This window comes from Egretta garzetta, unplaced genomic scaffold (assembly GCF_000687185.1).
Source record: "Egretta garzetta isolate BGI_Z169 unplaced genomic scaffold, ASM68718v1 scaffold333, whole genome shotgun sequence".
NCBI classification, from domain to species: domain Eukaryota; kingdom Metazoa; phylum Chordata; class Aves; order Pelecaniformes; family Ardeidae; genus Egretta; species Egretta garzetta.
Window position 1 is genome coordinate 694,713 of NW_009259179.1, and position 16,649 is coordinate 711,361.

General features: G+C 47.2%; 1 protein-coding gene across 1 annotated transcript in view; it reads left to right on the forward strand.

Annotated features, from left to right (window-relative positions):
• Positions 1 to 15,860, forward strand: part of IQCG (IQ motif containing G) — a 19,252-nt gene extending 3,392 nt beyond the window's left edge. The window contains exons 2-9 of the mRNA XM_009635628.1: positions 516 to 760; positions 1,928 to 2,056; positions 4,205 to 4,286; positions 11,178 to 11,339; positions 11,988 to 12,062; positions 13,783 to 13,914; positions 15,140 to 15,241; positions 15,717 to 15,860. Coding sequence (XP_009633923.1) covers positions 516 to 760; positions 1,928 to 2,056; positions 4,205 to 4,286; positions 11,178 to 11,339; positions 11,988 to 12,062; positions 13,783 to 13,914; positions 15,140 to 15,241; positions 15,717 to 15,860 — 1,071 coding nt within the window. The remainder of the gene's footprint in view (positions 1 to 515; positions 761 to 1,927; positions 2,057 to 4,204; positions 4,287 to 11,177; positions 11,340 to 11,987; positions 12,063 to 13,782; positions 13,915 to 15,139; positions 15,242 to 15,716) is intronic.
• The last annotated feature ends 789 nt before the right edge of the window (positions 15,861 to 16,649 follow it).

A 16,649-nucleotide genomic window follows, 5' to 3' on the forward strand; every position in this document is an offset into this window, starting at 1 on the left:
AGGGGAAACAGGCTCACAGTCTTCCAGTACACAAAAGCTGCTGCAAATAAAGATGGAATGATTTGTTCTCTGTGCCTATGGAGACTAGGACAAGAAGCCAGGGGCTCAGCTGCAGCCGAGGAGAAAAAACCTTCCTATGGCAAAGATTGTTGTGATGTGCTGGCACTGGCAGGAGGGTGTGTGGTCTCCATTGCTGGAGGTCATTAAGAACACTTCAGGAATGACACAGTCTGAACCATCATCTCTTAGAGCAGATGAATTCCCCTTTTGAGGCCATTTCTAGTCCTGTCACTTTAGGACTCCTGATCCTGTAAACTTTCATAAGCCTAGGTTGTGTGCTCAAAGCTAACCAAGAGAAATGTTCCTGCTCTTCTACTCTTTACAGAATGTAACACACACTATCAACTGCTCTTAGTATAGCTGCATTCTAGTTTATTTCTTCCTCTCACATAATGTTGTAGAGGGTTTATTTCTACTGCTCAATGTGCAAGTCGGTCTCTCTTATTCCCTTTTAGACTGGCATCCAGGAAATGAAAGAAATCACGGAGACCCAGAAGGAGCTGGACATGAAGTGCCAAGAGCTTATGTCGGCAAAGCAAGGGAGTGGGGGAACAGTTACATCCCTGTCTCTGAAAAGCACTGAACACAAGCAACAGCTGGGGAAAAGTGAAGGTCTAAAAAGTACTCATCATCTTTCCGGTAGGGCCATGAAACACACTGCTCTGTCTGTAGAGAATCTCAGAAAAATTCAAGCTGACAGGTGAGTGAAGCACAAATATGATGACTGTGGGGGATGCTCAGAGCTGTGAAGTTCTTGGTCTACCTCTTGAAAGCAAAAATACAAGCTTCCTGCTCTCCCAATGCTGGTGTACCTCAGTCTTGGTCCAGAAGGAGGACATCTAAAGAGAGCAGGGGAGTCCAGCTTCATAGGCCATTTAGTTCTGGCCTGTTCTTGCCTCTGGATGTCAAGTAATGACAATCAGTTTATTCTGAATGGAGTTGCAAAATATTACCCAGTTGATAATGGTTCCTTGGGTGGAATTCATGCCAGGTACTAGCCAGTGCTGATGCTCTGGTATCAGGTTCCCCTAGCAGATACGTACAGGCAAAGTGGGATCTGAGCATAGCCTCATGAACTCAGCTATTCTGCAGGGCACACAGAGCCTCTAAGGCAGCTACAGCCATTCTCCTTTATAAAACAGGTAATGTTTATAAAGACCAAAGAGTTTCTTTCCTGTTTAAAATACATTTTATTCCTACACTAATCCAGTGCTTTGAATTGCAGAAATACCAGAAGCCTTTGGTTTAAAAGACAGACTGGGGAGCTGAGCATTCAGTATGCATATTTCTGCCTCCTGGCTTCTGTCCTTTAATGTTATTTCAACCAAAGGCTTAGAGAAGATCCTAGCGCAAATGAGGAAAATGCAGCTAAAATATTAATACCACATGCACCATGAAATTTAATAAACTGGGTGAGCCCATGTGTTTGTTACGATCAGCTTAGGGCTGTACTGGGATATTTTGGCACCCAGATATCCCTTCATAGACACACTTGTCTGCATCCCCAGGTCTCATTTTCCAAGATCCATCTCTTTGTCATCACTACTGCAGGCCAGCAGCCTTCTTCCTAGTGGCAGCACAGTCTGGCACAGCATGGACATGTTTGTGCCTCTCTGCTATTTCCTAGAGTAGCGTTCAGGGCAGCATTTTTAAATTATAAACTTCAACCAGTTCCTAAAACAGAGTTCTCCAGCCATACAAGAAGCAGATACCATGGGAGAAGCATTCCTGTGTTTGATGGGACATAAGAACAGAAATAGGACCTTATACTTCCTTACCGTTTTGGCTGTAAACAATAATGGATAAAGGTGCCAGACACTGGAGTACCAGCACCTATAAACTATTGTGTTCCTTTTCTTCCTGGCAGGCAGTATGCAAGTCATGTAATTGTAGTCACTATGAAAAAGATGCAGGAATCAGGAACATTTAATAGCCTAACAGAAGCTAATGAGAGAGAGAAGGCAAAAAAGAGCAAGTTTCATGACATCCTCATCAGGTCAGTGTTGTGCTCATACTTCCCTATTTAACTGCTGAAAGCCAAAGCCCGTTTCCATTCAGTACATGCTAAAAAGGAAAAAACCCAAAAAACCAAAAAAACCCCAAACCAACCACCAAAGTACAGAAAGGATTCTGCTTTTTCAACTTGAATTATTCTGTCTGCTTTACAAACTGCACTTCTTTCCCCTTCAGAAAGAAATAACTGATGGTTCTGATACTGATCTGAGCTAGGAACTGCCTCAGCTTTGACCACAGTGGACACCAGTGTCTGCATTAATGCAAATGATGCCCCATATCAATTAAAACATAATGTGATGTAGGAGCTCCCTGGTCTTTAACTCTTGTCCCGAGTGAAAGCCAGAGCAACAGAGAGTCTGTTCAAACCAGGGCCAGCAACATATGGTCTTTAGGTTATGTGATGCCCAGGAGAATCTGCTCTGACCCATATGCTAATCTGCTCCCTTTTCCCAGTAGCAGTGAGGGGCTAGCACAGATGGTGACAGAGGCAGTTGTCTTATTTAAGGCTAATCCACCAGTCCCTGCATTATAGACCCTCTTCTGTCTCAAATATTATCGGGTATGGATTTGTTATCATCTAAACTCAAACTGGCGATTCCTTAGCTCAAACTTCTGTGCACTAGAGGTTTAGAGTTTTTTTAGGATGGGAAGCTCTGGTTCAATCCCAAGCCTGTCAGGGAGAACAGCAGTCATCAGAGAAGTATTTGACCATTTTAAACCTACTTTGTTTTGTGTAGCAGCTCAGGCCCATCATTTAGGGTAGACAGCAAAGCTGCTTTAAGTCATGATTTGTCATGAGTCCAACCTACTGGAACAGCTCTGGTGGTGGAGCTCCAGCTCCAGTCCCCAGCTTCCAATGTGGTGTGTGATTTCATGAAACCCAACTCTTCCACTGTCTAAACCCAAGGGATTTATTGTTTATCCATGGAAGGGACAGAAAGCAAAAATTAAAGCAGCAATTGCTTGTGGAATAACTATCCAATACTGGAAGGTGGAAAGGAGCAGACAAATTGTAATAGGAAAGGACATAATCCTTTTTATGCCACTCTGTTAATCATACCTAGCCACTGTGTTGTCAGTTCTACTATACGTTCTTTTCACAGAATGAACTTGATCTGCATTTCAATATAACATATACCTGTCTGGTTTTGTGTCAATCTGCCAGCCTAAAAGCAGTCTACAGTAAGACTGGAACTCCTTATCAGGAGCTTTTGTTCATCACAGTCACCCAGCTAATGACTCTGAAAACAAAATGCATGTTTGATTATAAGGTTGGAATAGGGTATGAAGTCTCAGGTACCAACTGTAGTATTGGCTGCTTTAAATCAAATCATAAGCATAAAAACTTAGAAAAAGACTCTGAGCAAAGTAAGGTAAGAACTAGAACATTACTACCTCTGTTTTATTTTAGACAGGTAAGCACCCCTCTAGCTTTTGGCCTTCACTTGTATCCCTTCATGGATCTCAGAACCTGAGGCAGTGTTTTTTGGAAGATTTTTAGTCTGATATGAAAAAAACACTCTCCATACATATAATGAAATTCACCCAATTTGGCACTGCCTGCTGATGAGGCATGCTTCTGCACAGGATCAGGGAGATTTTTGCCTGAAATGCAGGAACTGTGACTCAGTGATAGACATCTTCCCTCTCTGCTACAGGAATCTCATCATCCTCAAGTCCACTCCAAGCTTTCAACAAGAGCATCCCCTGGTTTTTGGCTCACTTTCCCTTCCATTTGGCTCATTCTTCTTCCCATCCTCCATGCTCAGTCTGTGCACCTCTTCTTTCAGGATTTACGTACCAAGTCACTAGCTTTGGTGAGAAGTCTCTGTTTCTGGCTTGCAGATGTCCTGCCTCCCCAAGGCTCAGAGTGAAGAAATGAATGCGGTTTTTGCTACTCAGCCATGGGAAGCAGCTTGTCTTCTGCTGGTCCAGAGAAGCAGGCCAAGCTTTTGTGTGCACATCTTTTAGTTCAGCTGTCAGGAACAAATTGAGTGAGCAGGATAAATGGGATGGTGTTCAGCCAGGTGCTGCAATGTATCGGGAGAAAGGAAGTTCCCCTTCTAGGTAAACAGCTCTTGTCTTTTTTGATATATTCAAGTAATTGTATTTTCCCATTTTTCTTCAGGGAGGAGGAAGGAAAGAAGGAGATAAAGTCACTCGAGAAACAGCTGCAAGATGTCAAGAAACAAACTGAAATAGAACTTCAGGTGAGATCACTTAGCACTGGGCATCACGCCAGGGGGGAAGCCTGTTAGCAAGCTTGCCTCTGCTGCCCAGGAACTAGCACTCAGATGAGAGGACCGTGGCATATATAATCATCAATCCTTTAGGAATATAGAAGCAGGATAATTGCAATAAAGATTTGTATTCTGAATAAGCCTGCTAATGACTTTAAGGGCAGTGTCCAATGGTTTTCAAGTGTGAGCTCAAAATGCTTTTAATCATGAGAGACCATGATCAAATTAGAATATCCCAAAACCACTGCTGGGAGTGGCAAAGCATGGACATCTGCAATCAGTAAGAAAGAGGTTATCTGCCGATAGCAGTATCTAAGGTTCTGCCATACTTCCTCATGCAGACGTGACACCTGGCACAGAAGAAAGTGTAACGATGAGGGTGTGAGAAAGACAGATGCCTGGCATAAGGGCATGTCATTTTTCTACCTCCAATTTTGTCTGGAGAAAATTTCATTATTTTAAACTATTTTTCTGGGCTTCCAATATTAGAAAATCCCAAACATAGGAGTCCAACACAAGGGCAGATCAATGTTATTGCATGTACACTGTCAACTTGATCTTTCTGGAAAGCTTCAGCCCTTCTAGCTGCAGCATGCAAATGGGGTGTGCGTGTGCAGTAAATCTGGGGCATTCTGGACATGTCAGACTTGCTACACAAGTGCAGATCGATTGAATGGCACATCACTGGTCACTCTGATGCTCACCAGGCAGCTCAGACTTGATGCTCACATGTGCTTTAGAGCAAAAGCACACGCAGTTCTGTGCAGAAACATGGAAATGTAGCCTAGGCCTGCTGAGGCAGGAAAGGGTGTGAGGTAGACAACAAGCAAAAGGCAGGCGGGTTCAGAGCTAAACAAGGATTGGAAGAAGGAATAAGAACATGACACTTTTGGTTCAGTACTGAGCAAAAGGACAGCAAGGGCATCTGAGGAAAGAATCAGTATCAATGAATTTTGTCTTTGGACAAAAGTGCAAACGGTAATCAAGCCAGGATATAGCCAGCTACAGAGAGGAATTTTAAGCCACTGACATGCTGGTGAAGTACAGTTTATAGAACATGAAGGTTTTGTGTTGGCAGCCTGGATGCATGTGCAGTGGAAAGTTTAATTGTAAATACAGGATGGTTGTAAGAACATGAAGGATCTACTGGTGCTGGTTAGCGTATGCAGCTGTCTATAACTGATGAAACACCAGAAGTCCAGGGGAGATATTAGAATGGCAAAGAAGAAAGCAGGAGTGTGCAAGATGGGAAAATTAATTTAGAACGGTACTCACCTACTAGCAGAGATCCTGGCAATGCACGACATATGCTGGGAAGTGTAGCAAGATGAAAAGAACACTGGAAAAGAACTGTGGACATAACAGAGAGGAGAAAGAAGAAGAGTCACTGAAAGAAATGGGAAGTTAGAAAGTTAGGAGACAAACCAGAGAACAGTTGTGGGAACTAAAAGAGAAATGCAGGATGAATTTTTTTCCCCTGGATATTTGAACAGAACATCTAAAGGATGTAGAAGTCAGAGCCAGGACTGAAAAGGGGAACTGTATACCTCAATATATACTTACTTACCACCACTGGAAATGGTATGGGAGCCGATTTCCAGGCCCTATGGGACAACCCAAAAGTCCCTTGACGTCTGCGTGGAAGTTAAAATAAGCTGGATAGTTTGTCAGGCTTGAAGACTTTATGTTGTCCGTTTGCTTCTCCACATTGCCCCTTCTCGGTCAGATTCAGGTGGCTCCTGGGAAGGTCCTGTTCTCCCACCCCCCCATGCTAGTGAACGTGATGAGGTAGCTCTCCTTCTGTGTAGTGCTCCTCAAACCTCATGGTGTCTGTGCACACAATATATGTATCGGGTTCTGGTTTATTGCCTTCCCAGGGACTGGTGTATAGGGGGCTGTATTCCCTTCTCGCACTAGCAGCAATGTCCCGGCACTGTGCAGTCAGGCTGGGCTCTTCTCTGTGTCCTACCTCTCCTAGCTCTTGCAGTCATCTTCTGGCTATGAGAACGTGTGTAGCTCCCATGCTGAGAGGCTGCTCTTCTCTGTGTTCTTTCAGTACCTTATGCTAATTAGGTTCTTGCTTTTTGCCTCATCAAGTGGGATCTGCACTCATCTGGGATTTTGTTTTTGTATTTCCAGCTTAAAAGTCCTTTTCTGAGCTTCCTTATAGTTTCAGCTTTGATAACAAATCAAAGACAAGACTACTTTCAAGTACTGCTTTCCTCCTGTGCCAAAAATAATGGTGTCTCACTGTGTCTCCCAAGGGAGAATAATTTCTGTTCGCTTCATATGGGATTTTCCCATAGGCAGTTTTACAGACACTTGCATGATTTGTCACCTTGCCAACTAATTAAAAACAAAAAATACAGCTTGCTGATTTAGGAGTACTTTGAACAATAATAATGCACAGACCTGTAGACAAAAGCCTACATGGTTGTCTCCAGTCTAGTGGATGAGAAAACAAAAGCGAGCAAATCTAATCATGGAACCAGAAAAACACGGTCTTTGCTTCACGCATGTTGCCTGTATGTTTTGTACTTTCAGCTTTGCTGCCTCCTAATGAGATGCTAATTAATGCTCTATTAGCCTGCTCAGCTCATTTTTCTTTCTAATGGAACACAAATCAAATGCTAAATGTTCTTATTTATTTTGTTTCCTTTCCTCTTGGAAAGCACTGATGTCTCTAAAGGAGCTGGAATGATCAGTCTGGTTTTGCTCTTACCCCTCTGTGCAGGAGCGTCGCCGGTAGCTCTAGTTTGGCTGCAGGGGTTCTGTTTGCTGCTGCAGTGTTAATTTTCTAGCTTGTACAAAAATACTCACTTCCTCCGGTTTCCTGGACAAGTGATGGCAGTCTGGACAGATTTTGAAATAAGTTAATATCGTATAGGATTATGTAGTTTAATGTAAAAAATTAGGAAATGTAAACTTTAAAATTCCTGCATTGCTATTCATCCAAAGCCTTTTTATGTCCTGTAGGCTTTGTGGTACTCATGCCATACAAGTATGCAAGTCATGGTATAATTTTATAACAAGCAGTAACATTGCAGGCTACCTACCAGACAGAAAACCAAGACGTTGCACCATGATAGCAGTGAAAACAGGTCTGTAACTTTTATTCTAGGTGAGCTCTCATAACACACCCAGCTCCACTGTTACCAGCGTGCCACTCAGTAGTGCTTTTAGTAGCGCGACCAAAATCTGTTGTGTTTCTTCCCTTATCCTCTCCCAGGAGGACAAACACATCAATGAAGTGTTCTAGGGGTATGTTTTAAATATATATACATACCCTCTGATGCATGTTTCTACTGGAGGAAGGCTCCAGGCGATTACAGTAGGAGGCACAAGGCTCGTGATGGTCCTGAGTTCCTGGGTGACTCCATTCTACCGCTGGCAGAGCCCCAAGGCAGCTCAGCAGGACCTGGAGCTGGTGCACTAGATCCCAACCTGGCTCTGGAAGGACAGGACTTCTAAAAAGAGTGCTGCTGCCAACAGGTCTGCTCCTTCTGCCAGCAAACTGCCCCTCACGCAGCTCACTCCCGCATTTGGGATTGGCGGTGAGCTGGCGGAGGGCTGCACAGCCGTTATGTCGAAGCCGGGTGAGCTCCCAGGCTGGCTGTCCTTTCAGCAGAGGCATTTCTCGGGGGTGTGCAGCGCAGCGATGTTCTGGCGGCGGGGACAGAGATGCAGGCTATGGCCTTATGGCTGTGCGCTGTTTGATTTCAGGGGGAGGGCGTCCAGGCTGCAGCAGCTGTGTAGATCTAAGCATACCTTCGGGCTTTGCAAGCTGAGATACTGCAGCTGCCAGTGGAGAGACTCGAGCCTCACAGGCACTCGGTCTGGAAGCAAGGAGGCAGGCAGCAGGGCGCTCTGCTGGCATGCTCGCTGCCTGCATGTAGCACAGTGCCCGTTCCCCTGCCCCCTCAGGTCCCTGCCAAATGGCGGGTGCTGGGCGTGCTGCTGGCGGCGGGGGGTTTATCCAACTGCCGGAGGAATTCCTCGGACTGTTTACTCGTGTTTGCTATTTTTGTAGCCAGCTGTATTTTAAGTGACTATAAATACGAATTGCTGTGGAAGAGCTGAGAGATCTGGGTGGCACTTGCGAGGGAGATAAATCAAAGTAAAAGAAGACACAGGAGTGCGCACACCCTCTCTGGCTAAGCACCGCTGCTTTTACAGCCAAACAGCATCTGTGGGGCAGACTCCTGTGGCACCGGGTAACAGCAGCAGACAGGCCTCCAAGCTGATGTCTGTGAGCTGAGAGATCAGAGAAAATCAGCTTGTTTACCTGCTTGCGAAGCAGACTGGCTCTTGACAACTATTTCCTGGGGTTTGATCTTGGTGTCCGCCAGTTTTGTGATAGTTTTGGACACACGAGCTATGATTTTGCAACTTTGGTTTGGCAGATCCGACACTGAAGTCATTCCAAATAAGCAGCCCAGAGGTTTACTGCATTAACTGTGAAAGTGCTCCGTGCCCTGGCTGGGCCCTTCGCTATGATAAACCAGAATGAATAAATAGTAACCCATTTTCCCAGCGCCTGCCCCTGAAGTTCAGTGAACAGCATATTCTACAGATGGTGCCCACAGGTTGTGGGCATTTACTGCTGCATTTACCACCTGCAGCCGAATACCGACTGCCCCAGTTCTGCAGCGCCAGGGCCATCAGCTGGGCTGCAGTAGCTGCCCACACGCCTGCAGCCCACTTTCCCTCTCCAAGCAAATGCGTCGCTGTAAACCACCCATGGGGTTTTGCATTTCACTTCCCGTCTGCTTTGGGTTGTGTAACCAAGCCCCCAGACTCCCCACCTCTAATGAAGATGTTTTTCACCACTGCAGACCAAATCCAAACCGCAAACATGCCATACAACAAAGAAAACAAACGGAGCAGATGGGCCCTCATCCCGGCTGAGGCCTGGGGCGCCGGAATCAAAAGCACTTTTTCCTCTGCTTTACTAAAATATGAAACGGAAAAGAAAATAACCTGGTGAAGCGTTCATGCTCTGCCCCACCTCTCTAATGTCTGAGTACGTTGTGACCTACACTGAACCCATCTTTTCTGACCCATTTGCAGATCCTTAGCAGATAGCAGTAACGCACTGACATCAGCAGAGCTTGGCTTTGCTGAGCCTCAGCACCACAAAAAACCAGTGTTTTTCATTAGCATCTCCCCAGTCCCCTGCCAGCCCCTCAGGTGAGACATGACTCCACTGTGACAGAGGAAGACAACGTCAAAATAAAGTGCTGTGGTCACCTCCCATGTCTACTGACCAGGAGCACAGCCCCTCCCAATGCCCACCAAAATTTCATACCAGGGAAAATAAAGGCCATTACCAGAAACCTTAATAGGGCACAAATAGGTCACGTCTGTAGCTGTTTGCAGTCATATGATGATATGGCCGTAAAATAATATCTGATGTTGGAAACCTTCAAAAAAATGTGAACGCGTGACTTAAAACCACAAAACAGCATCAGCCAAGGCCTCTAATTGTCCTGAGCCTTATAAATATACTTTACTCTTCCTAACTATGTCCGACAAGGGGTGCAGAGGGAAGGATTTTCCTTTTAACTGTTCCAAACTCTTCTTATAAGGAAACCTTTTCCAAATGAGTCATGCTGCCGAGGCTTTTAAACACAGCACTATTGAGCTGGCTCCTTCCTGTGGCATTTTTCCATGTTTACAGAACTATGGAATGCGAGGGTGCTTCAGAGACAAGATATGTGGGCTTCAAAACATTTAAATGCCAGCACTTTGGTATTTCATCTTCAGCTGCAAGGTTTGGCCTGATGAACGTCAGACCCATCATAGCACGGCAGGAAAGCAAAGAGAAAGGCTGTAACGGAGCAACTGGGTGCCAAACCAGAGGCATTAAGATAGATCTTGCATAATTGCAGAGGAGACTTTCATGACTTTTTAAACTCTTAATTCGAAAGCCTGGAGTGTTTCATTTTACAGGCGGTTCTTCTAAGTTCCAACCCCAGACTAATGAAACTTGTCTGTTACTCAGAGAAATTCATTAAAAAGGAGTAAACAAAACAACAATCCCAAATCTAGCAAATGCACTTTGCTTCCTGAGCGCACTCCAAAAGCCAGACAAATGGGGCACGTTGGCTCAGGATTCTTGCCCATGGAGGAGCTCCTGGGGACAGAATTCCCCCAGGAAAGCTCAGCTCCATTGCAAAACAAGGCATGGGGAGAGGCTGGGAGCTCGGAGCCAGCTTTTCCCTGGCACCTCTCCCTCGCCCTGGGTGTAGGCTTTTGTAACAAAGTGGGCACCATGTACTTGGTAAGGATTCAAGAACGAACTGTTTAAACATATGAGCGAGTCGAGATTAGATTTTCACCTGTTCCTAAGGTTGTGTTTGTACAGTTGCTGCATAACTAGAAAAAAACGAATCCAAGGAATAGAGTATACTTCAGGAAATCAAACTTTGGCGTACATGGGGCTGAGGCATTATCCTCCTCTTACAGATGCTCACTCACTGAGATGGCCTAATCCAAGAGGTTAGTAAAGCCTAACTTTAAGCAGCTGAAATTATTGGGCTTCTGTCACGCTTATATTAAGCATGCCTGAATCCATTCCTGGACCAGAGACCAGAAGGCCTGGCTTCTTGTCCCACTCTGTTCGTCACCCCACCCTCTCCAGAGGCCATCTCTCCTCGCTAACGGGTTTACTGCTTTCTGTATGGTTACAAATCAAACTTCCCTTTGAAGCAGAGGCTGAAATGGGGCAACATTCAGAGAATGTGTGAAGCCTATAGCCTTGTCTCTTCTGAATTCATCAGGGAGTGGAGAGATTAAGAAACAGTAAACTGACCTCAGTCTCCAGGCTTGCTTTTGTGCTGCTACTGTCTCCTCTGCTAGAACCGAGATAATATGATTGCCTACCTTGAAGACGAGCTCCGAGAGATGAAGGCCAAAATGAACATGGAGAGCTGCTACATGAAGAAGAGCACAGACCTCCAGGTCCACCAAACCCAGAAGAAGTGCAACAATGCAGAGAATGTCCTGGACAAGGAAATTCAGGTAAGCCCTTCCGCACGGCCCCTACTGGAAGGCATTTCCAGCTAGCAAGGAAGGAGTCCTCTCTCTTTCCCCAAATGCCCTTTCTGTTCTCCATCAGAGTCACCAACACAACTGTTTGAACTGGATCGGGAAACTCATCCAGGTGACAAATATTTCTCCCTTCCATTGATTCTCTGTACGGTCCTGCACACAGCATGGGTGGCATGGCTGCAGGAGACAGCGGCTGGAGGCCGGGGCTGCTTAAACCAGTACCATCATCTGAGAAACAGACCCATAACTACATCCAAAGGGTGCAGTTGCAAGGCTATTTAGCAACATAAGCAGCCCCAGCTCCCAACATTGCCCCCTATACATTATGCTGATAGAGCTGTTTGTGTGGCCGCAAGGTGACCTGGACTAGAAAACTCTTCTGGTGTTGCAAGCTTTTTTTTTTCTTTTGACTGATCAAGGTCTGATCTAGTTGTCCCTTTTTCATGGATGGCCCAGGGGCAAGGACTGCCTCACTTAATTTTGTCGCTGGGAAAAAGGTCTGTGGAGTACACAGAGGGCTCCTGCGCTCACTCGCCACCTCGGCTTTCAGCAGCACGCGTGTGCGCACACGTATGCACTAACCTTGTCTCTCGTGTTTTCCATCTGCCCTGATCACAGAAGCTGAGGAGCAAAACCGATGAGGAGATTCGAGTCCACGTGGAGATTGAAAATTTCCTCAGGCAACACCATAAGGTATGTGTGACTGTCTGCTAAGGCTTAAAATAGCAACTGGCAAGCCTCATATCATCAATTAGTGCCAAAAGGAAACCTGTTATTACTCCATCAAATTTGCCAGGTTCAAGACTGCTCCTGTTTGAATGACTACCTACCCTCAAGTCTTAATTAACCCAGCTCTCCCAGACTTGAAATTTGCCACATTTGGATACATTTCCTTAAAATTAGAGTTCACATCATGATTGGCATTGTTTATTCAGGTGTTAACGGATTTTTCCTCCCTCAGATAGTTGTAGTCAGCTAATTGGAATTTTATTTAGATCGTCCTTGGCAGTACCTGGGGCTCCCAGTAACTCGGTGAAGAGTGCTACTGCGCAGAGTGAGGGCAGCAGGTTCCCGCCTCGATGATGTCCTGTGCAACCTGCTCTGGGTGAACCTGCTTTAGCAGGGGGGTTGGACTAGATGATCTCCCGAGGTCCCTTCAACCCTTGCCATTCTGTGATTCTGTAAGTGTTGCACAGAGGGGCCACTAAGGAGGAAACGACATGAGCTGCCAGCCCAGTTTTGCCTTGTCTTAATCTGAGGAAGAATCAGGGTTGGATAATTGCTAACTCACAATTATTCTACCCATTTTCAGCAGCGAACAACCATGAATGTCCTTGTGCTGTTGATGCAGAGGTTCAGAGCTTTCCTATCATCAACAGCAGTGCCCGTTACAGTGAGTAACACTGGAAAGCATCTCATAAACCATACAACTGGAGGAAAACCTGCACTACTGCAGGGTACCTAACACCACTGCCAATACAAAATACAAGATAATAAATTTTAAAAAATGTAATTTAAGTGCAAAAAAATTGCTGTATCTTGAGAGCAATCAAACAGCATCCCTCATATCCCAGAACCTTCGTCTGATCAATGCTTCATAGTGAGGGGACTCCCCACGTGTGAGCTGCAGCCTGTTTGACCTCTATGAGAAGGTGAAATGCAAACCTCTCTGCACTCAGACAGCAGCTGGTGGCTTTACAGGGGCCCACAGCGAAGGGGCTAACCATGCCCTCCGTCTCCCTGTGTGTCCAGCTGCAATGCTGTAATGAGATTGATGCTTTTCCTCAGATTATTTTTCTGTGCAAGCAATCATGGTTGTTGCTATGGAGAAGTTATTTGTGAATGGGAGGAAGTCATCTGGGTGACTGTTTCAGCAACACCTGCCCTTCTATTCACGAGTCAGACAAAGCCAAGTTCACAACCTGAAATAGCGTGAAGTGCTGTCCCCTGGGACCTTATTCCTGGCGCGCTGAGTTTAATCCAGAAAGCGGCCAGGGAGTCAGGCAGAGGATAAAAGCTTTCTCACTGTCAGACTCTGTTTCTTAGCACCCCCCTCCCTCTGTATACACACAAAGAATGGCTTCTGATTGTCATTTACATCACCAGGATCGACTGTCCACAACACTAACCCCCAGTGCTTCATTCTTCCTGCACCTCTGAAAGCGCAACCCAGTCTCTCTTCATCCCCAGTCCAGTGCTGTGGCTTCCATGGTGAACCCCCAGCAAGCCACCAGTTATTTATCACTAGTCCTAGGTGTTTGGTCCTTTCAGGGCTTAGATGAGAAGAAAACATTGACTGTGCAAAATTTATGGGACGCTTACCACCATCCTGAAAGCAGGCCAGATAACAGCAGCAAGCCTTTCCCCTGTATACTCTTTGTACCATGCTAAGCATCCCTCTATCCCCGTGCAGATGGTGGAAGAGAAGCTGGAATACTGGGTGGACAAGTATGAAAATGACACAGATGCTAAAGATGAAGAACTGGATGCCCTAAAAGCATCAAAGGCAAACAATTTGGAAACACTGCAGAGCCTTGCCAAGGAGGTAAGACATCAGCAGCACCGCGGTGCTCAGCCATGCGAAACTGCATCCTGGCTTCTTCCTAGTCTCATTCAGGTAAGGAACCAGGACCATGGAAAAAAAAACGAACAAACCAGTAATCTTGGGGTGTAGGGTGTGATTACAAGCACCAGCCCTGGGGAGGCAGGGACCCAGTATTCATCTTCTGTTGCCACCTGTGACATCAAGGAGGGATGATGATGTTTCCCCTACAGCTATTTTCAAATACCAGCAAGTCATCAGAGAGCTACTGACAGCTTTTGTGAAGGGCAAGGGCGCTGTTCCATCCCATCAATACTCCTCACCTTAGTTTGTTGCCTTAGTCTGGGCAAATCTGCTCCTTCTAGCAACATCTGGGTATGCCAGGCTGAGACTGGAAAAGGCAGATCCATCCCTTCCTGCAGATGCACACTCACTGTAAGGGAACTGATTCCAGTTAAAACCATTCCTGCATCACATCGGTTTCTTGGTTAACTGCCGGGCTCTGATCACAGCTATGCGGGCCCAGCGGAGCAGGCAACACAGGGCAGAGAGAAGTGTCTAGAAAAAGGAGCGGTTTAAAGCCAGGAGGAATTAACTTGTAATCATTCCTCACTGTCACTGTGTCCGAGATGATGAGACTGAGCTGGATGTTTCCCTGCTTGTGGGCTCATTTTTCACTCGATGCTGTCATCTCAGTGTCCCAAGCGCACATCATCTGCTGCCTAGCCTGGGGGAGCTCGGGTCCATCCCACCACCATCTGTTGCCCAAGAAGCCATCAGACAGCCATTTTACAGCACAGGATCAGAGGGTTAATTACACGCAGGCCGTGAGAGGTTTCACTTTGGCAGCAGCTCTCAGTGCCTTAGGACTGGTGGTAATGAGCAACATTTGCCATCTGGGTTCAGGAAAGATCCAATGAAGGACGTGGGGGAGGAAGGTCCGTGCTTACACATCACCCTTGGGCTGCCAGGGAGCCCCTCGGTGCGCAGCATGGGGACCCGCACCATGGCCCACGGGCCAGAGCAGCCCCAGCTGGGCTGTGAAAAGACAGGATGAGGCCAGTAGGAGCCAGAGGAGAAGACTCCTTGCACCAGGGTCCAGGTGAGCCCTGCCCTGCCCTGCCCTGCCCTGGCAAGCTGCTGGGCAGAGTGAGCCTGGAAGGTTGGCCCTACAGTTTAGGGGATGTGTTTTTCATCCAACCGTTGCCACCCCTGTGCTATCTTGCAGTGCCAGATGTTCGAGGAAACCATCATCAGTGACCGGATGGAAAAGGAGGCTAAAAGAAGACAACTTGAGCAGGATGCCCTCGAGCTGAAGAGCATCCTGAAGGTAAAGGGGAGAAAAGCTGAGGCAGTGCCGTCCCATCAGCAGCGGGGAGTTAATCATTTGCACCACAGGCTTTGTTCCGGCAGAAAATGGCCTGAGAAAGTTGGCTGGTCTGGGGTGGCACAAGCAAAGGACAGATAAAGCCTGTCCCTTTCTTCTGGGGCAGACACAGAGCCAGCAGCCGGCTGCAGGCTTGAGAAGCGAGCGAAAGGGGAGAAGCCAGTCTCCTGGAATGATCTGGGGCCGTGCTCCTCACGCCAGCCCCACTGGGTTCCACAGTTCCTCTGCCCATCTCCTTGCCACCAGCAACAGATGCCCTTGGCCCAGGCGTAACCAGCACTGGCCCAAGTGCTGCTGCGTGGGCTGGGGGTTCCCTCCGGTGGCTGGGGAGCACAGGAGACGCCCTGGCCATTGAGCTGTACCAGGTGCCCCGGCAAGTGATTTCCCCCCAAGACCTCTCTCTCTCTCTTACTTCCAGCTGCAGGCTTGGTGGAGAGGTACGATGGTCCGCAGAAACCTCGGCCCCTACCAGGCCCTCAGGAAGATTTGGGAGAAACAGCTATCAAGGCAGAAAGAAAAAGGGAAAAAGGGAAAATCTGGACCAAAGAAGACGACAAGATAAGTAAAGAAACCTGGCCACAAAATGCTGGGTGGGGCACCGCAGTCTGTCTGACAAAATAAACCATGTAACAGAGCTCAGACTATTCTGTAGGACACAGTTCGTGACAGACACAGTTAAGGTGAAGCTGCAGTAAGATCTTGAAACTGCCCTTGTACAGCAGCACAGACGCTGTTTCTCCAGTAGAAAGGGGAAATGCATCAGAGCAGTATTCCCCCAAGTGCTTGATGGAAACGCGACAGCTCGCGGGAGGTAATCCTGTTAGCAGCCCAGTAACTCACCTGCATGGGATGCTCTGCACTGAGGACCTCCTCTGCAAACCCCAAGGCAGCGGCTGTGGCTGAAGCGCGGTGTTTGCTGCGGCTGAGCGAGGTGGGGAGGCCCCGTCACCCACACCTGGGCGCAGGCAGCACTGGCAGCGCCGGCATTAGGTCGGCAGGGAGAAAACTGCTGACAGTTTGCAGTGTAAACACAAGGGCAGCCAAAGCACGCCGGTTCCCATTCCCACAGTCCTGCAGAGTGTCAGCATGTAGACAGAATAGCTCCAAATGCCTTCCGACTGCGTGAAGGAACAACGGAAGATAAGAGCTGGCCGCGCTGCCTACGGGAGCTGACCCGTCGCAGCTGCATCCACCACCCTGGCCACTGCCTCTGGGCAGCGAGGTGAGGCAGCAGGCAGGGAGCAAAGCTGCTGGGGAGCTTTTTAATGGAGAGGGGAGCCCTCTCCCCCAACACGACTGTCCATCACACACAGGTCTACGCACAAAGCTCAAATTGCCCTGCAGTTGAGCT